Raw genomic sequence first — 23580 nt, 5'->3', positions numbered from 1 at the left:
AGTTAGGGTAATTAGGCAAGTCATTGTATAACAGTGGTTTATTCTGGAGACAATCCAACACTAATATTGCTGAAGGGGCTAATAATATTGAGCTTAAAATGGCTTTAAAACTATTAAAAACTGCTTTTATTCTAGCCCAAATAAAGCAAATAAGACTTTCTCCAGAAGAACAAATATTAGAGGAAATACTGTGAGAAATTCCTCAATCTGTTCAACATCATTTGGGGAATATTTGAAGAAAAAAAAAATTATTTTGACTTCAACTGTATATTTACATTTTTAGCTACTGATAACATTCAAATTTTCAGATAAGAATATTATTATATATTAGCAAATATTTGTGGAAAAAGACAATATGTACAGATCAAAACACTTTAAGCACTCGTATTTTTACACAGTCGTATATATATATATATGACGGGCTGATGGATGCCGATTCACTAAATCTTATAATGAAAATTTAAAATAGGCACTATCCTCATAAATAAACTGCATAGTCGCAATCTAGCTGCAATATTTGTCAAACTGAGTTTATTGATCTGCTGTCACTCTATGTGGGTGGAGTAATACACGAGGGTGAGGAGGCTGTATGAGTTCTGATATTGTTGAATATTGCACGGCAATCAGCCAATCAGATTCAGGAACCAGACAGAACCAGACAGTTTTGTGTGTGTGTGTATATATACATATATATATACATACATACATACATACATACATACATACATACATACATACATACATACACATATATATATATATATATATATATATATATATATATACACATTTAATCTGTTGTATGTATATAAGTATATATTCTGTGTATTTCTTTGTGGAAAGGTAATTAAATTTTAGTTTTTATGTATTTATTTTACTTATTTTATCATCCGACATATATTTAGTGCTATGAAACATAGACCTGAACGTAATTTAGTAGCCTCAATGCATCTTACAGTACAACAAGAAGAATTAAGATGAGGGAAATAAATCAAAATCCACCCCAACACCCAGAAAAGCAGCTTCAGATGAGATCAAATTATATTAAAAAAAACCAATAGTTCACAGATTCAACCAGCCGATCTCTTTAGAGAGATAATAAATAAACTAGAGTCACAATATTATTATGATAATATACGAAAGCCACTGTAAGAACATAAAGATAAAAATGGATCGATTCTGAGAGTTCAGGGATAATTAAATCGCTGTAAACATCTATGGTTTACCGCGTCAGGTGTTATGTGTTAAACTGAAGGCAGCTGATTGTGATCACCGGATCCTTGTGTGTTTTTGTTCTCATCATAATGGTGTTGGTATCAATTGTATCAATTCTGATGTTTCTGAGGCTTTGTGACTGTAGTGTGCAGTGCTGTCCACATGTGGGCAGTGTTGTGCAGCGCTGTCGGTCTGTCCGCTGCTGAACTGACTGACCTTATGAAACCACTTATTTAAATGAAGATTTTTAAAATATTTTAATTTAAGCTGTGAAGAGTGGTGCTGTTTACTGACGTATTCTCATTCAGTATGAATGTTTATATTTATTGTTGCAAATGTTTTTGCATACTTTAAAATGTACATCCGTTACTGGAACAGAAACCCAGTTGTGACTTGTGCGAGAATATTGTGACTATAAATCAGATTGTAATAGAATGCATAGTTTTATATGATATTAGAGAACTTTTAAAAGGACTGACTGAATAAAATACAGATGTGATCATTCATCATTGTTTGTTATTGTTGTTGTTTGTATATCGTGTGTTCATTAATAAACTGTTCTGTTTGTAAATGATGTATTGAATATTTATTACCAACACTGCTGATATAATGCATTATCACATTAATAAATACATTAACATTGAGTAAACTGGCTTCAAATGAATAAACTCCAGCTTTAAAAGTGTCATTACAGATATTTCAGACAGAAAAAAACAGCATTTGTGTGTGTGTGTGTGTGTGTGTGAGTGAATATATGGCCAGTGAGGAGTGTGTGTAAGTGAATAACAGTGTAAACGCGGTTTCTGATGACTCTATGAAGTAAACGAGCCCCAGGTTGTCAATCAGTGATGCTGCAGGTGAAGAAGGATTAATATCCAGTGTGTGCAGTCCATGCTCACCAATTTCAGTGTATATGTGTGTGTGTGTTTATATAGGTGTATGTGTCTTTGTACAGACGTGTGTCTTTATGCATATGTAAATATACTGTATAAATGTCTGTGTGTGTGTGTGTGTTATTGCGCACGCGTATGTGTATGTGTGTGTGTTGCGCGCCCGTGTGCATATGTGTGTGTAGGTGAGTCAGGAATCAGGATCTCTGCAGTGGCGTTGGTGTCGCGCTCAGGATCGGAGTTACCGCGAGTTTCTCTTTGTTTCTCGGAGAATCAGACGGAAATCTGCCGGCATGAGTCCGGCTTGAAGAAGGGAAGGGTGTGGTGTGGTGTGGACCCGCACCAGCGCGCGTCTCCGGCGGTCTGTATGCGCGCGCCCCGCCGCTCCGCTCCGCACATCTGCCCGCGGTGAGAGACGCGACGCCCCGAGCAGCAGCAGCAGCAGCAGCAGCATGGCGGAGCGCGGATCCGGAGTGCTCATGATGCTGCTGGAGCCCCCGGCCCTCGGCATGACCCTGCCGGCGGAGGTGCGCGAGAGGCTGGCGGAGCTGGAGCTGGAGCTGTCCGAGGGTGAGTGTCGGAGCTCCGGCCTGCACTGGAGCGGCGACCGGGGATTATTACGGGCTGCTGAAATCACATATGTCTATAAGCGCTGTGTTTATCATTATGTGTCTGCTGAAGATGGGGTTTAAGCCCAATAGAGCCTTCTAGGGTGAATTAAAGTTGGGTTTATATTCGCTCATTTCTGAACAGTGACAGTTTGTGACACGCTCCATATAGTGTGTATTGTGAATATTCTGTCTGAATTGACATGTAGATACGACTTTATAACAACATTAGCACTGTTTAATTGACTGTGAACAGTGTTTTACTCTGATAGTTCACTTCTGCTAATGTGATTTCACTATTTAGAATCGGAGAATGATACTTTTCTGAAATTATATTATTAAGGAGAGTCCAAATGAGTGAATATCAACGCAACTTCACCTCAGTGTGTCTCCTCTTGCTGCTGCTGCTGATGATGATGATGATGGTGTTTAACCCTGTGAAGCCTGCTGAGACTTATTATTAACATCATGCTGCTTTGTTTACTGCAGTAACCAACACCATTATTCTGCAGTTCTAAAGCCGCCAACCTGCTGATTTAGCTATAATTTAATAGATTTTTATTCAGTATATGAATAATGTTTTAGGTTTGGATTAGTTTCTTGCATTATTATTCAGTAACTATACAGCAAGTTAAAATCTCGCCAGTGTTTCCGGTTGAAACCTAAAGTGGTTATAAGGTCTTAAACTGCATGGAAAGAGTCTTAAAAAGGTCTTAAAAGGTATTGAAATTCACTCTCTGATTCCTGTGTACTGTATACTCTATTATATACAGTCAATCCCTGAAATTATTCATACCCCTGGCACATTCTGACCTAAAATTACTTTATTCAACCAGCAAGTTTGTTTTTGATGGGAAATGACACCCAAAAGATAATAAGATGATGTACAAGAGGCATCATTGTGGAATATAATGCTTTTCTTTACATTTGAACAAAAAGTGGCATGTCTAAAATTATTCATATCTTTCTCAATAATCAATAAAAACTCATTTATGGCTATTACAGTGATCAAATGCTTCCTAGAAATTGCTGATCACCTTTTTGCATGTCTCCACTGGTGTTTTTGCCCATTCATCTTTAACAATGAGCTCAAACTCAGGTTTTAGAGTCTGATCTTTAGCTCGCTTCATAAATTCTCAATTGGGTTTATGTCAGGACTTTGGCTGGGCCACTGCAAAACGTTAATGTTTTGCCAACTTGTTTTATACAAGGCTTGACTGATGCTTTAGCTATATTGATCGTGCCACAGAACAGCCATGTGTTGCTGATGTGGCAATAAATAAACACACACTCCGCTTTCATTTTGCCATTCATTCACTTATAAATCATGATCGTTGAATCCTAAAGATTCGCTTTTAGCCCACATTTTTCATTTTGGGGCATTCTAATAACAAGTCTATTATATATGTATTAATTTGACGTTTGATAGGCATAATAATAGTTTAAAGACATGATTTGAGTGATTTCGTCTGGTTCTTGTTTCACAAAACAAAATACACTGAAGAATGATGGTAAAAGCAGCCATTGTTTTGTTCCTTCAATTTTTCCAACATTCTTCAAAATATATTAGAAAGAAATTAATAATTTTACTACCCACTTGAGTGAGAGTAAACGATGAGGACATTTATATTGGGTGAACTGTCCCTTTTAATTTCTTTTGTCATTTCTGTTTCAGTTTTCAAGACAAATCAGGGCAGTGCTAGTTTTGGGCTGGTTCTTGGAAATCGAACAGCGCAGAACGACTCTGGCCTTTCTCCGTCAGATAAACAGGTAATGCAGCATCACAAGTGCTGTGAATGCTCATCAATGACAATATAAATATTAGGGATGCATCGAGTTTTTGGCCACAGAAAGATTTGGGCTGATTAAGGCCTATGCTCCACTGCACTGCCCAGTGTTTAGCATGCTGGTTTCGCTTTTCATCCAGCCGTAGGATCTGCAAGATCTGAAGGGGCTTTCACACCAGATGCAGGAGCACTGCGCTTTAAAACCCATTCATTTCTGCTGCACCAACCAAAACACAAGGAGCTCACTATTGACTAGTTTGTACATGTCCTGGTCAAAGTTCAAAATAGCTTTGGATATTTAGCTAATTTAAATGTATGTACTTATGCATGAACCACACATGCACACTGCACAAGCAAAGAATAATGGATAGGACATTTGTATGCAGTATACTTGTTCCTGCTGCTAGCTATTACTGTGCTGTCATGACAACGCTGGTTAAATGACCTTAATACAACATTTGTATCACAATACTATTACTATTGTTATAATATCAACAGCATCGCTTAAGCACAATACGCAGTTGATTCAGTGGTTGCCTAGCAACATAAAAAGCGCAATGCACTACCTTTTCAACAAAACATTTTTGGTCACGTGCATCCATAGTTTCCAGAAATGTAATTTAGTTGCATCTCTGGTAAATACGACCAGACTGATCTTCTGTTTCTCGCAGAGCACTCCCAGGCGTTCCAGTCTGGACAGCAGAGAGGACAGCACCCCCCGAAAGCCCCTGGGCAGCCCCAGCCGGGTTACATCCACACCGGCCCGCGGCAGCCTCTCGGAGATCAGGTGAGCGCAGACACCCTGATGGCACATTAGCTGGCTGGACACCGTTTCCCCTTTAAAATCTAAAGATTAAGGTTTTCGTCAGGAAAGCTTTTAATGATCTGCTAGTTTGAGTATGCTCTTTAATGCTTGTTTATTTTATTGTGATCTTGCTATATACTGTAAGGTGTCCTTGGGTATGTTAAAAGGCGCCTGTAAAAAAAGGCATTATTATTATTATTATTATTATTATTATTATTATTATTATCTCATCAGTTAGCACTGCAAAATATATTGTTTTTTGCATCAATATTGCAGTAGTCACAATGCAGGATTTGCAATGTCAAGTTTTGGGATTGTAGTAATCAATGAAAACAGATGAGAGCACATGCACAGTTTAACCATAATAAAGACAAAGATAATAATCTGATATTATTTAAATCTTAGTCATATGTAAATCAATTAAATCAATATAGTCATAATTAAACACTTTAAATTATAGCAAATTATACATTTTGTAGCTATAAGGCTAATTGTATTAAATTATTTATGCAATAAAGACAACCATAGTCAAAAATGTTTTTCAAAATTGTCCAGAATTGGTGTTAAATAGGTCTAGGACAACGTTGATGAAATATGTTGATCATCTTCTTATGTTTACTACAGTATAAAGGGTTATTTTACACTTGAATATTTTATTTATGTACCTCAATACTGTTAGACTCTCCGGCAAACCTTAAAGCGCTGTGTATTTTATAGAGGTGTCAAAATTAATAGTTTTTTTGGTGCACCGCGATGCAGACACGGATAATTCTGTATCGGTTCAGTAATAATCATAACCGGTTATGTACTGACGTCATTTATCTCTTATGCGCACTGTCTCGAGGGAGGCGAGCGCGGGTATTTACTACACTACAGGCGGCAACTACTTAAAAATTTAACACTGTACAGAAAACACATACAGTCTTTCACTGGCACTTACAGCAGAAGCCCCTATTTCCCTGAGATTGAGGGAATGAAAGTACTCCCTTCTCTCTCTCTCTCTTTCTTACACACTGTGGCCCATTTCACCTGCTGGCGTGACTCTTCCTCCCCTCTCTTTTCCTCTCGGCTAAATGCAATCCTGCAGCTGTACCTGTGCATTGTCGCGGGACCCGACCAGATTTCATGCAGCACAGGAATAAATTTCCGAATAAAGTGCGGGAGCAGTCAGTAACTTGTGTAATTTTAACAGGAGTGGGCGGTCTCACAATAGCGCTCCCGAGCGAGCAAGCTAGCTTGGCGTGTGAGTGTGCGTGTGTATGTTTATTTGGTGCTGTCTATGTTTGTGTATGTGTGTGAATGAGAGAGTGTGTGTGTGTGTGTGTGTTTATACAGACAGCTTGTTATAGCCACCCCTCAAAATATAACACCGTGTATGGAAAGCGTCGTCAATGCACCGAAATATCGAATTGAACCGAATCGATGGCATGATAATCCTAACCGAACTGTGAGACCAGAATAGGTTCACACCTCTAGTATTTCATTTGTATTGTTGCTCAGGTTTTAATTTATGCTTGTAATGTTGAATATATTTTATGTAGATGCACTCCCCATCAATGAAAAATGTAATAATATTATGGATTAAATATTTAAACTGTTTTAAATCCTCTTGTGAAATGATGTGCATATTGCAATATTTATTACAGAAATACAGTATATTGCAATGCCAGTATTGAGCAGCTCTAACTTCAGTCTTCTCAGTTTAATTTAGTTTCTTCTTTCAGACTATGTTTCTCTGTGTTCAACAGAAAAGGTTTCATACCAAGTGGAGTAAATGAACTGTCCCTTTAATGTGAAGAGCTGGTTTACTGCATTGAACTCCACTGTTAAATGTGTGTTGTGTAGGAGTGAGAAGAGGAAGAGGCTGATGAACTCTGATGGAGACCTGACGGAGGACTATCCCAAAGAGAACGACTCTTCCAGGTAAACCGGACTTCAAGTCCCATTGAAGTCTGCATGTTCAATGTTTATTTTGCTAGCTCACATTGTTTTTCTTGAGATGGATAATTAAGCTGACTTTAATCGTACATGTAGAAGAATAACTTCAACATTACTGAACACAGGACTGGAGCTTTTTCTTAACGGAAATACAACACAATCAATTTTTTGTTTGGGATGTGATGCATTACATTGATCAAAAGTGACTGCAAAGACATTTTACAGTCTTATAAAACAAGTCTGTGTACATTAAAACTGCACAATACTGCGAAAATATGCAATGATGTTGTTGAGTATTGCAACATTACAACAACGATATTTCTTACGTTAAAACAACATTTCCCTGGAGAAAGGATCATTCTTCAGGGAGTTAATTGTCAATTCTTAATCGAATTGCAAAATAATTTAAATGCAGTCAAAGTATAAACAGCAGAAATGAACGAATAGATTTCCCTACTAGCCAATATTAATCTAAGCAAATAAACTACAGACGCTTGCATGCTATAACATCACTAATGACTGAATCGCTGAGGAATATCCACAAGATAAATGTAAACATCGCAGAATTGTAGATCAGGAACATGAGGGATTTAAGTGACTAACAGCAGATTATGATCGGTGTACAGTTTGTGGTCATATTTCTGTTTTATTTTGCTGATGATCTAAATATTGGCAGCTTGAAACGGATGGAAATGTGAGTGGATTGTGCTGCGTGTTTATAAAGACCCCAATGTAGCCGCAATTACGGCTTAATGTCCGCCAGGCCTACACACAGGTCACATGACTGAAAACGATCAATTATTTACTGTATTTTGCCATCAGATTCAGACATGAATGCATTAAACAGTGCTGTGCTCAACAAGAAACCTGATTTGTCTGCTTTTGCACTTGTTCAGCAACAATAAGGCCATCACAGACTCCTCCAGAAAGTTCCTGCTCAGCTGTAAAGACAAGCTCAAGCAGTCAGAGGAGAACAGAGCCGCTGGTTGGTATTTAACTCTCATTAATCTTCTGAAACCGCTTCTCCCTTTGCTTTATTATGTGATATTGCTTTTCCCTCAGCTCCACACACTCCTGCTCCTCTCCAGCCCACATCTTTCTATGGGAGCCGAACAGGAGCTAAAGACTACACGCAAACGCATTCATTTCTGGACAGGTAAACAATCTGACTTTCTTCTAGAGGCCACCTTTTTCCAATTTAACCTGCTACCTTTGCTTTTTTTAATGTAAACCTGCTTATATTAAAGATTTTTAGTCATCGTCAAGATACAAAACTTCAAGTTTTACACACATTTGTTTCTTTTTTGTACTTTTATTAGTGTTTCATCTGTATTTATCTTCCTATTAAATAGCCTGAAGTTGCTAATGTGGATGTTCTCTCTCTCTCTCTCATGTGCTGAATCAATCTAATAGTGCATGATGTGACCTATTAATGCTGGGAGATCTGCTCTTGTGTGTCCTCCAGGCCCAGCAGTACAGGTTCATGTCCATCTGCCAAAAGAAGCCTAATTTTGCCTAATCACTCCACGCCCTTTAAAAAGGTTCGTCCCACGCTGGATTACGGAGGCTGGAACAAACCCAGACCCTCAGTGCTGGCCCAGCCTCAGCCGCCACTGCAAGGGTGAGCTGCTTCTGAACATCAGACAATGCATACAGCTTTAACAGTTTAATATTAATATTTTAATTGGTCAAACTGAGCGTTATTGTCGTTCTGCTACATGTCTCGCAGGGTCATGGTGCTACATACTAGTTAAATAAAAATACCCCTAAACATATAAAGCCTTGTGTTGAATGGGAATATTTGTGGTAATAGCCCAAAAAAGACTTTAGAGCAGGGGTCTCCAGCTTAAATTGGCTGGGGGGCCATATCAGTGACTGACAATTTATAGGAGGGCCTAATTTACTTTTTAAAATGTACTTTTTTTAATACAAATCTTAGTATACATATGAAGAAAGTCTATTAATGAGACCGTTTGAATTGAATATTAGCAACATGATCATATTTACACCAATAGCATAACGCATGAAGATATTCAACAAAATACAGCCGTTATAAAACTGATAATAATCAAATGACTCTTGAATATTTACGAATATTACACATTAACTAATGCATTGTTAACGTTAGGTTATGCACTGTGAGTTAACATAAACTAACGTTAACAACAATGAATAAATACCATAAATAATGTATTACTATTTGTTATTAAATACATTTTTTTAATAGACCGTCATTTTAAAGTGTGACCATTTTCTTTTCTGTTTTTATTTTAAAAATTATTTGATTATTGAATAAAGATTATATTTCGTTATGCTATTTCTTATGATTTAAAAATATATCACAACTTTAATCTTTTATTTATTGATGTGCATCACTTAGCACTACACCTAGACAACTTGTGCTTTTATTTATTTTTATTTATATATATATAAAGCATGCATACATACACACACACACTACCGCTCAACAGTTTGGGGTCAGTAGGATTTTTAAATGTTTTAATGCGTTTATCCTGCTAACCTAGGCTGCATTTATTTAATAAAAAATACGTTTGTAAAATTGTGAAATCCTATTGCACTATAAAATAACTGAAAAGTAGTTTATTATTTAATAATTTATTCCAGTGATGAATTTTCAGCTTCATTACTCCAGTCTACAGAGTCACATGATCCTTCAAAAATCACTCTAATATGAATTATTATTATTATTATTATATTATTAATAGTATTATTGGTAATAGTAATAAAAACAATAATGACTGGAGTAATAATAATTTCATATGAAAGAACATGCAATAAGAAAGCAGTTATTTAAAATTTATGAATATTTAACAATTTAATAGTTTTAAGTTTAATAAATGATGCCATGACATTTGCTTCCACCTCTTTGTTTATTTTTTTGTCATATTTTTCATTACCTTTTATTATTTAAATGATAATCAATCCGTAATGTTGTGTAAAATGTAGTATTTGTTGCAGTATTATTGACTGGGATCCACCCCTGTTATCTGTTGATTATTAGATTCTCCAATCTTGGAAACACATGCTACATGAACGCCATCCTCCAGTCTCTCTTCAGCCTGCCCTCCTTTTCCAATGACCTGTTGAAGCAGGGTATCCCATGGAAGAGGGTTCCTATTAACGCCCTTCTCAGGTACACACACGTGTTATATTTAATTTCTAAATTTGTGGCCTGTTTAGACAAGTCGACCTCAACATTAAAACTGTGTAATGTAGGCCTGTTGCGATCAGACAGTAATTCAAGTGTATATGTATAGCACTTTTCACAATAATTATGGTTTCAAAGCAGCTTTATTAAAGGTGCACGTTATTGAATTACAATCAAAATCAGAAAACTTTGGGTTATTAGTTACTAAACTTTTATTAATTACTAATAACTTAATTACTAATAACTTAATTACTAATAACTTGTCAGTTCAAGTTATTATATAAACATAGTTTTTTATGTTTGTATTTGTTTATTGTCTCTGCGTGGAGCACACTCATGCATCAGACTGTTATGTGCTGCATTGTGTGTATGCTTAACTAAAAAGATAGGTCTTTAATCTAGTGTTGAACTGAGAGTGTGTCTGAGCCTCAGACATGATCAGGGAGGCTTATTCCAGAGTTTAGGAGCCATATATGAAAACACTCGACCTCCTTTAGTGGACTTTGCTATTCTGGGTACTAGCAGAAGAGTTTAGAGATCTTAAAGAACAGGTTGGATTGTTGCGAGACAGAAGGTTGGTTAGATAAACAGGAGCTAGTAGTTTATCTTTATAGATAATAAGCTATATTTTATATTCAGTGACTATATATTTGTATAATCAATAAAAATATATTGACTTGGTGTGCGACGTAGGAAACGAGCTCTATGGTTTGTGGTTGTGAGAGATGTATTGCACCAGATCTTTTAAATTAGTTTAACTAACAAGCTTGTTTGTGTTTCCACCTAAAGGCGTTTTGCTCATCTGCTGGCAAAGAAAGACGTTTCCCCTCCAGAGGTCAAGAAAGATCTTCTGCGACGAGTGAAAAATGCCATTTCTTCAACAGCGGAGCGATTCTCTGGATACATGCAGAACGTAAGTGTTTATTTTATACCTGTGCGGTTCACATAATGGAGAACAGCAGTAATGATGGCAATGCTGTGGGGTCCATTTTAATAACGTCCCTTTTGGATTAGTGTCTGCTAGAGAACCTGGTCACACACAATGTTGTAAACTTAACATCAGTTCAATGGACTCTTCAAGATGTCTGATTCATTTAGAGACCAAGCAAAATCACTGTATTAGATTAGTCACTGAAGCTGTGGCTCGGTCGATTCAGCTAAACTGATGTCTTATTCAGGAATGAGACACTGCGGTGTTGTGGATTTAGTTAACTTTGCATATAGTTTTCAGCCCTTGACACACGGATACATGCGCTGCTCTGTTTTTTGCGCAGGATGCTCATGAGTTTCTGAGTCAGTGTCTGGACCAGCTGAAGGAGGATGTGGAGAAGATCAACAAGAGCTGGAAGAACGAGCCGTCGGCGTGGGACGAGCCTCAGAGCGCGCGGTTAGCAGACGAGGCGGACACCTCACGCATCTACACCTGTCCTGTCCACTGTCAACATGGAGTTTGAGGTGCAGCACACCATCACCTGCAAAAGGTCAGTTTGCTCTGCTTAATCAGACAATTAATCAGCCTTGAAGTTAAGGCAGGGGGATCTAACATGGTATATGATGATAATGAGATGTATATCATGGGACCATCTCTGTCAATTCAAACAATTAATAGTTTATTTATGTCACAAACAGGATTTTCTTCCCCTTTAAATAAATGTAATAATAAGAAAACTTAATAAATTAGTAAATAATTTAGAGATTAACTATTAATTGATTGAATTGATAGAAATGGTAATATACTGGCATATGTTTTCGTTATCGGGTATGAGAGGACTTCTATCCTGATATGTTTTTGTCGGATCTCCCAGCCCGACTGCTGTAATAAATGTTTTAAGAGGCAAAAGATGAACCGAAAGCAGCAGACGAACGTTTCTAAAGAGAGTAATCTGTGTTGTTGTGTGGTGAACAGCTGTGGAGAGGTGGTGCTGAAGCGGGAACAGTTCAATGATCTGTCCATCGACCTGCCACGCAGGAGGAAAACCCTCCCTATGAGGTCTATACAGGACTCTCTGGATCTCTTCTTCAGGGTAAGAACAGCTGTGAGGGTGGGGAATACGACAACTCACAACCTAGAAAATGATGGACCATGAAGAGAAGCAGACTGAGAAACGAATGTAGAATAATTCACAAACAGCAACAACACCGACTTTAAGTTTGTTAAATTAATTCTATTACATGTTAAATAAAAGCTAATGCTGTTTACAGAGATGCAGAATGACAAATAACAGCTTTGAAGATTATATTTGACTTTTTACTCTTAACTTTTGTCTCTCTTCTAATTTTGGGACAGTTGAATGTTAAATGGATCTCATCCATGTTCAGTAAAACTGATATAATGGAGAAAAATGGCTGCTGTCGTTTAGTACTTTATGAAATTGATCAATGGTATCAGAATTGGACAAGGTGGTGCGGTTTTTTTTTTTTTTTGTTTATCAATATCAGTGTTGTCACAAATTTAAGTGGATTGATCATAAAACGGTTAAGTTGTCCTTAAAAGCCTCAAGAATTGTTGATTCAGCTCGTTTTTAAATAATTGAGCTCCTTTCACAGGTGATATTGGTGCTTCCCTACTTGTATTATCATTCAGAGATTGAAGCTGTTCATTTCTTTTGCAGTGTGTTTTCATTTTTCAGACTGTTGACTTTGTGTTTTGTAGATGGAGGAAATCGAGTATTCCTGTGAAAAGTGCAGCGGAAAAGCAGCAACTGTTTCTCACAAATTTAGCAGACTTCCCAGGTTAGCATGAACACACACGCACACATATTCACGGTCAAATTACTCACCCTCCTGCAAAATTAAGAATTTTTCAAACATTTTCCAAGTGATCTATTTCTTATGCCAAGTTCAAATGTCATTATTTATAGAGATACCCTCCCCAACAAACCATTAATACACTGCATATTATAAATATTAACAGTAGCAATAATACAAATACTAAAGACATAATATTTGATATTTATATTTAATCACATTAAACATTTCTGCACATAATAGTGTTAATAACTCCTCTCTAATCACTGATGTCTTTTATCTTTGTCATGATGACAGCACATAATATTAGACTAGATTAGACTAGAAGAGACATTTAAAGGCTTCACTAGGGTAATTAGGGTAAAGTTAGGGTAATTAGGCAAGTCATTGTATAACAGTGGTTTATTCTGGAGACAATCCAACACTAATATTGCTGAAGGGGCTAATAATATTGACCACAGCAGTTTTTACATATACATGCATGAGTTTTAAAATTATTTATTTTAATCCAGCAAAACTATAAGAAATAAGACTTTCTCCAGAAGAATAAATATGGCAAATACTGTGAAAAATGTCTGTCTGTGCTGTTTAAACAGCACTTGGGAAGTGTTGAAATGAATTATAATTCACAGCAGGGCTAATAATTTTGGCACAGCATGCTTAGTTTGATCTCCGTGAATATGGCACCCCCAAAAAGTGTATAATCCCCAAAACTATGTTGGTGCTACTTTAGTGTCTGAGATATTAAACATTATTTATTTATTTATTTTTTGTCCGCGTGACATCGCTCTGTTGCTCGTCCTGCTCTAAATGAGCACGGTTCATTTGTGCTGTGAAAACAAACGCTGAATCTATTTCTTTATTTAGATATAATCAAATTTTCTGCCTCAAATAATATATTTATGAAATAATTCATACATGGACGGCATAATTCACAATTACAAAATCCAGTTCGTAAAATTTCATGCACCAGTTTATGAATTCACAAGTAAATATACATATTTTTGCTAATCGAATTGTATTTTATAAATGTAAATTGCTGTGGATGTGTGAATTATTTTGTAAATGTATTGTTTTTGAGACTGATCTGGCTCCATAGTGACATCACCATTGCCTAAATCACAGTTGCCAGCTTCAGGGAGGTTTGAGTTTTCCATGTGTAGTTTTTTTTCAGCTGGACTAAATGAGTGTTGTGTCTCCTGTGCAGGGTGTTGATCCTTCACCTCAAACGCTACAGCTACAACACTCAGCTCTCTTTAAACAGCAAACTGGGCCAACAAGTGCTGATCCCCAAATATCTGACGCTGCTGTCCCACTGCACAGACGCCACCCGCAGCCCACTCAGCCTGGGCTGGAGTGCACAGAACGCCCTGTAAGCCCTCTTACCATCCATGTTCATTCATGTTAATCCAAATACAGTTTGAGTTTTAGCAGAAATAAACCATGAATATAATATATACAGCGTTCATACAGTCATGAAAAACCTGAAAAGGTCATGACATTTTGACATCGCATTTTCCGGGACTTGAAAAGCTTTGGGAAAAACAGAAACCCACAGAGTTTGGAAGTATTTTCCAATCTTATATTCAATATTCATTGCCAATCACACGCTGTCACATTATTAGTGCTGTGTAAGCATTATCTAAATCCATTTAATGTGGATGTAAATTAGTTTTAACTAAGTGTATTGCTCCGTGTGTTATATACTGTACTTAATTTGAACGTGCATTGTATTTCTTATTATTTACCACGTGTATGACATTATATGAAACATTAGGTAGTGAAAAATGACTTGAGTCATGGAAAACATGGAGTTTTAGTAGTAATGTTTGAACCCTTTATATATCTGTAGTATATCACTTCTCACCATGAAATTAGCAACAGAAGCTGACATGGCGTTAAAGGTCCAGTGAAATCAAAATCAAGCTTTTTAGATCTTAATATCAGTATTGTTAGTTTTAAGGATCTCTATAATCTAGTGTGCTCAAACACTAACCAGTCACATGTAGGAGATATAAACCTGATATAAACAGTAGGAATTTGCAGTCACTTAATGGATCAACGGTTTTATTCACGTCTCCTTATACTTTAGTGTCTCTCAAAATCCTCTGACCAATCAAACTCTCTCTAGTATCTGATATGACCCCGCCCCCTTTTCATTGGCTGTTTATTTGATGAGCTTGAGCTCAACCACTCTCACTAGCAGAGCTGTGATGAAACAAAACGCTGTTGGCTGTTTTTAAAAGGGAGGAGCTGCTATATGCACTGCCCTCTCTGTGATTTGACATTGAATAAAAACTGCACATTTAAAGCACTTCACAGGACATTTAAACAAACTTTCACTCGCTGATGTTTAATACAGTGTGCTTCGTTGCAGATCACGGACACTGAAGATCTCACAGTCCGTCAACTCTTCAACACTTAGGTGAGCAGATCTCTGAGCATGTATTCAGTTTTACTTTGTTTGCTAAGAAACACCTTCAATAGTCGAGTATATTTACAGTGTAAATGATAACAAATATGAGGGGAAAAAATGGTAAATAAAATAGTTTAATAACCAAAATCAGTGTTCAATTAATCAAGGTTTTTCAATATAAAGCACTAATGGGATGGTTTTACAAATGATGAGTTTAAGTTTGTCAGTAGTGAATTCAAAAGTTTGTTATTTATTATTCTTATTATTATTATTATTATTATTATTATTATTATTATTATTATTATTATTTTTATTATTATCATTATGATATTATTGTCATGTTTATAGTCCAAATATCTAAAATTCTTAAATCAAGAAGCATTTTCTAGACAAATTATTGTATTGATTTCAGAAATTAGTCAAAATTAATAATAATAATAATAATAATCTGCCAGTGGTGTACGCAAATTAACCTTGATTTCCTTTTGACATGCCTCTCTGGCAGATTATTTTATACCTGTAAAATTCAAAGTGTGCTTCTGGTCTGTCTATCTTTAGTCCTGATGTCAATGTTTGGTGTTTTCCAGGAAAACACAGAGGCCGGAGGGTTCAGGCAGTGTGTTGTGCGACTCTGACAGCGATGAGGAGCTGGTCAGAAAAGTCGCCCGCAAACATCATCCTCCAGATGACGACAGGGCAGACGAGGTGAGGACAGACCAAATATAATATATAACCCTGCTCTAGTGTGCTTTAAAACAGACAAAATTCGCATTGAGAAGATATAAACCTGAAACAACCTAATTTTGGATCCACTATAAACCTAAAATGGATCAAATTTTTTTTTTTTTTACGTCACCCCATACATCAGCCTCTCACCAAATCTTTTGACTAACCACTGCTCTCTAGTGTGTGACATGCCCCGCCCCCTTCTCATTTGCTTTTTCATTTGTGCTTAAGCTCACCACTCTCACTGGTAAAACAACAACTGTATTTTGTAAGAGGGGTAGGAGTTACTCTATGCCCCGCCCCCGTTTCAGTTGAAATTACGTCAAACATCCAATAAAATGCCCATTTCAACAGCACGTCACAGGAGCTTCAACTGTATAACTAAACTGTATGTGTATTTAAATGAGCTGTTATTATCTGAAATCTCTCTCTCTTCATCAGCATCATCATCCTCCTCCTCATTGCAGCGGTGTGGAGCAGTCGGAGTTTAACGGTATTAACGATGAGGAGATGCTGGCGGCTGTGCTGGAGATGAGCCGCCACGACACCAGTCTCTGCGCAAGCCCAGACGAGGAGCCCAGCAGCAGCCCAGACACAGGCTTCGGGGACGCAGACGCACACGACCCTGACGCAACATCTGGAGCTGCTGGATGCAGAGAAAACAGCCCACAGGTACTGATGATGATGATCCTGCCGGTACACTGACAATCAGACTAATCATTAAACGCTTTTTGATAGCTTCACATCTGTTTGTTTTGATTGCGTACACTTTATATCTATTGGAAATTGATCTTGGAAAGCCAGAACGCATCACAACACATTAAATTAAGCACTATCAGCCTGTTAATGCGTTAAGATTTCCAGTTTCTGGCTAAATAGAAATGAGCAACTGACCATGATAAATAGTAAAGCACTTGAAGACCTTGCTAAAATCAGGCTGTTGTGTTTTGGTTTGCGCTTGCTATTAATCTGCCTCCCTGAACACACACCACACGCGTGATGTTATTGTTTTTCTTATGGCAGAGTGTTTACATGGACACAACAACGGCCACATGCTAAAACCCTTCCTCTTTAAAACCCAAACACAGCGTTTTCGCTCACAAATGTGAGGTTTACATGTAAACAAACAGGCAAAATGCGTCAGGTTTCCTGTCTTTGGCTGAAGATGTGTACTTTGTTGTGTAATTGGCCGCTTGGAGCATCTGGAGCGTCATTGGCTGTTTTTGTGTGTGTTTGTGCAGACGCACTGGAGTCTCTGGATCTCACCATGGATGAGAATAAGGAGAACCAGACGCCGGACGGTCTGCAGGGCGAGCTGGACTGGGTGCAGCCAGTACAGTCTGGAGCAGGAGCGCGAGGAGCAGGAGCTGCCAGCAGGCGCTCGCTCAGAGTCTGCAGGAGCAGGTCAGTCACACACACTGCACACTACAGGACACTCGCACATATCCTACATTATCCTGGGCTTTTCCAGCTCTATAATGGCAGCAAGTCGGCTTGTTTTTGTCAGCAGTTTACTGAAGCGCATCTGTCCACAATAAAAGTGCCTCCTTTAGTGAATCCATGCAGTTTTGTAGGAAAAATATTCACATTTAAATATTTATTAAACATTTTTGTGTAACATTAGATGACTGCAATCTATCATCATTATCGTCATCATGGTTTCACACACATTGCACTGCACACTACAGGCTAAGGCTGGGCGATTATGGCCTTTTTAATTATATTTAATTACTTTATATTTACAAATTTGGTTTACGATTTAAATAAAAAAATTCCACTCATAAAAAAATGAAATGCATGAAGTTGAAGGTTATTAAACAATATAATTAGCTTAAGCATATTATAATTATAGATATTTAAAAATATATTTCCGTAAGACCTTTGCTAGCTGTCATTTAAAGATCAAATTGAACAAGATCTATTTCCAATTGCATTTTAAGACTTATATAATCATATTCACACCAGTTAAATCATTTTATACAATTACATTAAGAGTAAACTAACAAAGGGAGACTCAGAGGGGCGCATGTGTTGGAGTAAAAACCCATTTTCATTCAAACTAATCAATGTAAACTACACACTCGAGTTAATCGATAATTTACTCTTCACCCAGCCCTACTAAAGTCCAAACCAATCAGAGATACCTTTATAATCATCCTGGGCTTTTCCACTGCTTTTTGCTCAGCATTCCAAGAGAAGTCCAATAAAGTGCAGTAAAGAGCCCCCTTTACTGAACCCGTGCATTTTGTAAGAAAAATACCCTCATTTTTAAATTGCTAACATAATGTGTAACATTAAGCATCCGCCATCTATAATCCTCCTCTTTTAATGATGCCACCTGCTGGATAGGGTTACACTAAATCAGCGGTCACCAAACTTGTTCCTGGAGGGCCGTGTCCTGCAGATTTTATCTCCAACCCTAATCAAACACACCTGAACAAGCTAATCAAGGTCTTACTAGGTGTACTTGAAACAACCAGGCAGGTGTGTTGAGGCAAGTGGAGCTAATCCTGCAGGACACCGGCCCTCCAGGACCGAGATTTACTAAATGCTTTAGAAAGTTTTTAAAGACCTAATCTGCTCCCTTAACAACATGTCAAATCCGTCTGCTTTGGCAGAAAATAGCACTCAGATAATGTCCTCAGCTCTTTGAAACTCACCCTTTTAGACTTTGATCCTAATTGTGGTGTTTTGGTGACTGTCTCTTTAAATTCAAATGAGATTGAGCTCTTTTTCAGAAGAGGGCGGAGCTACAGACGCCTGTGTGTCAGCATAGTGGCAGATTTAAAAACCGTACTAGATTAAAGGGAGAATGTCAATCAAAGTGTGTCTGCAGACTGTCTCTATCAAGTCTGATTAGAACAAACACAATTCATTCATCTTCACCATTAGAGGCTGGAGATATTCACACACTGCTGACACACACTACTGGCTTTAAACCCCATATAAAAGTCATACTAGGTCCACTTTAAATATTGATCTTGCATTAATGCGTGAGCTTTAATTGTTTGCGCAGGAGGCGAGAGAGATGAGAGAAGATGACGATCTGAAGAGAGCCACTGAACTCAGTCTGCAAGGTCAGTGTGAGACTCCGCTGTACACACACCGCTGTGAGTTTACCTTCAGATGATTAGAAGATCCGTTCATTATCTGTGAATGCACCATTTTATCCCATGTGTTCAAGCACACTAGTGTGGGGTGGGGGGGTTAGCAGATATTTAGTTGTTCAAGTGTACAATTAGATGAAAAGCAGTGTGAACACAAGCGCTGTCAGTAGCAGTAAACGGTTGAAATACTGGGGTAAATACATTTCCATAGTTTAAAGTCATGGTGCAGATTAATGTGCTTAACACAGTGCTTCTTGTCCGGTCTGAGACCCACTTTATATATCGTGTCTCAAACAGCCAGTGAAGATAATTGATTTTAAAGAAACCAGATCTTAAAGGTGGAGAGTTTATAATCGCATGAGCGTTCAGCAGAAAACCTGAGCTGGCTGACTGAAAATGAGAAGTCCCCGAATGAAGAGTTTGAGTGAGCATGAGTGTGTGTTTGTGTTGTTGTAGAGTTTAATAACTCTCTGCCGGAGCTGCTTGTGCTCTGATGAGGACTCTGGGAATGAGGACGGTCTGGATATGGAGTACAGCGAGGCGGAGGCCGAAGAGCTCAAGAAGAACGCAGAGGTGAGACTCGGACGCTGTTTAAATCGTTGCGCTTTAATATGCATACGTTTCTTTACGGTTTTAAACACATGCTGATATTCAATAATACAGTATATCATGATGATGAACATGTGCAATATTGATATAATGGGCTCATAAAAATACAGTGAATATTTTCTTTATTATTATTATAACGTTCAGAAACCTTTTGTAATGTTCAGATTGTATTCGCAGAGATGTTCCTAACAGCGCCAAATGCTTAGTCTGTTTATAAGATGAATATTTTTACATAATCTGGCCTACTACATGCTGAAATATTGATATATTATAGTGTTTGTATGATAAACAGAAGATTATACTGCTTTCATTTGATTCATTGGGATTATTTACAGCATGATCACGACAACTGTCCCAGTTCTTATTATAATTTTCCTGATATTGAAGTATGTAACAATGCTACACTTATTAGGATGCTATTATGAAGCATGCTGCATGCTTTATTCTGTGTAAGACTCATCATTTTACAGAAGGACTTGTTTTAAGCACTCGACTGAAACGATGAAGTGAGTCTTGAGTAAAGGTGTCATCATATGCGGTATTTTTGCTCATGCATTCTGGTTTATTAGCAATGTTTACTATTAAAGGCTGTAGTTCGTCTGGTCTATTGCAGAATCTTGTGATGATATCGTGTGCAATATTTAGCGTAGTTTGTCACAGAACTATGGCTGTGTGAGTAAACGCTGCTCTAGCTGAAAACACGTGCTGGAGATTCACCGCTGATCGACTAGTACACACAACAATCACATGCGGTTTATCACTCAGCTCTAATTCAAAGTCCTTCCATATCTGTGTTAGAGTGTGAATCATGTGTGTTTGTGTTTTGTTGTGTAGACTGGAGAACTGCCCAACTCTTTCAGACTCATCAGTGTGGTCAGTCCACATCGGCAGCAGCTCCTCTTCAGGTACGGTGAATATTTATTTGCTTTGTGTTATTATACTGCAGATTGAGAACAGGAGAACAGTAGTTCAGATATAAACACTGATGTTTATGTTAACGATTAAAATCAGCGTTTAATGCAAGCTAACACTGTTGAGAAGTTGTAATTCCACTGTTTAACCAGTAGGTGGCGACAAACAACCATCAAAAAGATTGCCACTCAGTAGTTCATCAAACTATTCTTGTAGTGAAGTCATTTTTATGATGAGTTCGTGAATCAGTAATTGAAATCGGCTGCTGTTGGTCTGGTTTCTTCTGTAGGACACTACATCAGTGACGTCTACGACATGAAGAAACAGTCCTGGCTGACGTATAATGATCTGGATGTGTCCCGCACGCAGGAGTCCACGGTTCAGAGAGATCGAGACCGCAGCGGATACATCTTTTTCTACATGCACAAGTGAGTTTGCTCTTCAGTCACGCTATTCGTTAGCTGCTCAGAGATCATCAAGTGTGTGTGCATACACTTAAATCTGATCTGCTTAAGGTCTCCCTATTTTTTAATGTGCACCAAAAATTGTATTTTTACCTACTGAGCTCTTCTGTTATTGTCCGTGTGTGTTCATTATTATGCAGAATAAATAATGAAATCTCCCTGTTTTTTTTTAAGGTAAATTAAGATTATACTGTGTGTTAATTGCAGAGTTACTCTATTTAAAAAAACCTGCAAGTTCTGAAACAGATCATGCCTCAGCAAAGCTAAGAAAATAACGTAAAATCAATGTAAAACATTTATTTCTATTAAAGTAACGTGACTGGACACTTAGGGCCACATCTGAATATTGTAATGCATTACTTACTGCCCAAAATAAGCAGAAAATCTGCAGCAATTAAAACAAACATGAGTATTTGCAACATTTGCTTGAATTAGTTTTGTTTTTTCTCTGTTATTCTAGTGCAGAGATGCTCAAACTAGGGTCTCTTGGCCAAAGTTGACCCATGATAACCTTTGATTTGGCCCATCGTCCCATCTGAGAAGAGGGTAAAGATGAATGGGAGGGACGGGGTGGGATTGCCTTTAATAGAGATTGTCTTTTCTAATTTAACTCAACCTTTTATTTGTTTGTTTTATTGTTGAGCTACAAATAAAAGCAAGCTTGAATTAAAGGTTTCAATTAAATGTTTGTGAATGGATCAGATTAATTTAAATATGCATTAAACTCCATGCTGTTATAAATGGGATTGTGTCCTTTTATTGTAATAAGTTAATTATAAATGCAAATTATAATGCAACAGTTACCTAATATGATTAAAGTACTGCTAAAATTAGGAAATTACCCATGGCTACTCTATAATACAGTCTGCTTTATTTACCTTCGGCCCACAGCCCTCAACACTGTATACATTTAAGTGTAAGTTTCTTACAGTAACACATGTCATATGGCCCATTTCCACTGAGCGGTATACCAACAGTCCTGGTTGACGTATAATGATGTGGACGTGTCTCGCACACATGAGTCCACGCTCCAGAGAGATCAAGTTCTAATATAGTTTGATCGAAATATAGCTACTGTTTGGTTTTTTTGTCCCTTCATAGGAAAAAGTTTGGGCACCCCTGTCCTAGAGCGTCTGCCTGATATTGATTTGAGCTATACAAAACAGCTGCTTATGCTGCAAACTGGTATTTGGTTGCAGTGTTTGATCTGATGACGGTGTGTGTGTGTGTGTGTGTGTGTGTGTGTGTGTGTGTTCAGAGATGTGTTCGAGGAGCTGTCGGAGCTGGAGAAGGCCGGAGTTAACGCAGACGGTGGTCGGACGGTGCTACAGCCGCTATAAAACTCTCTGTTTTCTCCATGTGGATCCTGAAATGAGCCGAGGGTAAACACACACCCTCATCAGTGCTACTGAAGAACACACACACACACACACTTCTGCTTCAGGCACTTTCCTCTTCTGTTTCTCCCTGTGAAGAACTGTAGACCTGCAGATTATTGATGTTTCTAGAGACTCCTAAAGGTACGAACTGTTTCAGGGGGAAGCAATAGGACATGAATAACAGAAATACGATGAGTTTGGGTTAAAGATTTTTCCTTCGGGCTTTAATATGAGAAAAGTCCATTGTTTTGGTGAACTTTTATGCATTAAGAAATATCTGAAGAGTTTATTCTCTTTGTTTTTGGTTTGTTTTTCTCTTTCCAGTCCACAGATTTTAGATCTTTTCTTTCTAATCTATTGCATATAAAGGTTTATTCTTGTATATGTGGTTTGGCAGGGCGTCTGATTTCTTGTTTGATATGCAGCTGAACATGTGGTGCAATATTTTTGCTTTTATATCTATCTATGATCTATAGCGATGAAGAGAGGACAGTGCTGGGTTTATATCCGAGGCTTTACTGAGGACTCCATCACTTTATTTTACTCTTATTTTAAAGCAAGCTCTCGGTGGTATGGATGTGGCTTGTCTTTTTGTTGTTTAAGGATTGTTGAACACCGACAGCCCTACTTTTGTTTTCCTTCTGTGTGTATCTCGAGCTTTACATCTGTGAAGTCGCACAGCCGTTGTGTGGAGCGTCAGCCGGTGTTATTTATTTCAGTCTACTGTGTTTCTGGTTGTCTTCACTCTGTGTGTGTGTGTGTTCTGTTCTGCTCATCGCATCTCTTGATTGGACGAGTGTGTGTGTG

General features: G+C 37.7%; 1 protein-coding gene across 1 annotated transcript; it reads left to right on the top strand.

Moving 5' to 3' along the window:
• Window positions 1-2614: 2614 nt before the first annotated feature.
• Window positions 2615-23431, top strand: LOC130234570 (ubiquitin carboxyl-terminal hydrolase 37-like). Its single transcript, XM_056464805.1, is given in 28 exon segments — window positions 2615-2675; window positions 4389-4483; window positions 5172-5287; window positions 7151-7228; window positions 8140-8228; window positions 8306-8399; window positions 8709-8864; window positions 10266-10397; window positions 11202-11325; window positions 11687-11845; window positions 11847-11893; window positions 12319-12436; window positions 13066-13145; window positions 14368-14532; window positions 15538-15585; window positions 16164-16281; window positions 16744-16926; window positions 16928-16968; window positions 17539-17632; window positions 17634-17672; window positions 17674-17706; window positions 19319-19379; window positions 19866-19891; window positions 19893-19982; window positions 20853-20897; window positions 20899-20923; window positions 21220-21358; window positions 22653-23431. Coding segments are annotated over 28 exon segments (2538 nt in total). The 3' UTR covers window positions 22735-23431.
• Window positions 23432-23580: the final 149 nt, after the last annotated feature.

Source organism: Danio aesculapii, chromosome 9, assembly GCF_903798145.1.
Source record: "Danio aesculapii chromosome 9, fDanAes4.1, whole genome shotgun sequence".
In the NCBI taxonomy this organism is placed as follows: Eukaryota; Metazoa; Chordata; class Actinopteri; order Cypriniformes; family Danionidae; genus Danio; species Danio aesculapii.
Note: the sequence above shows the minus strand (reverse complement) of the source record. Positions and strands in the feature narration are given on the sequence as shown.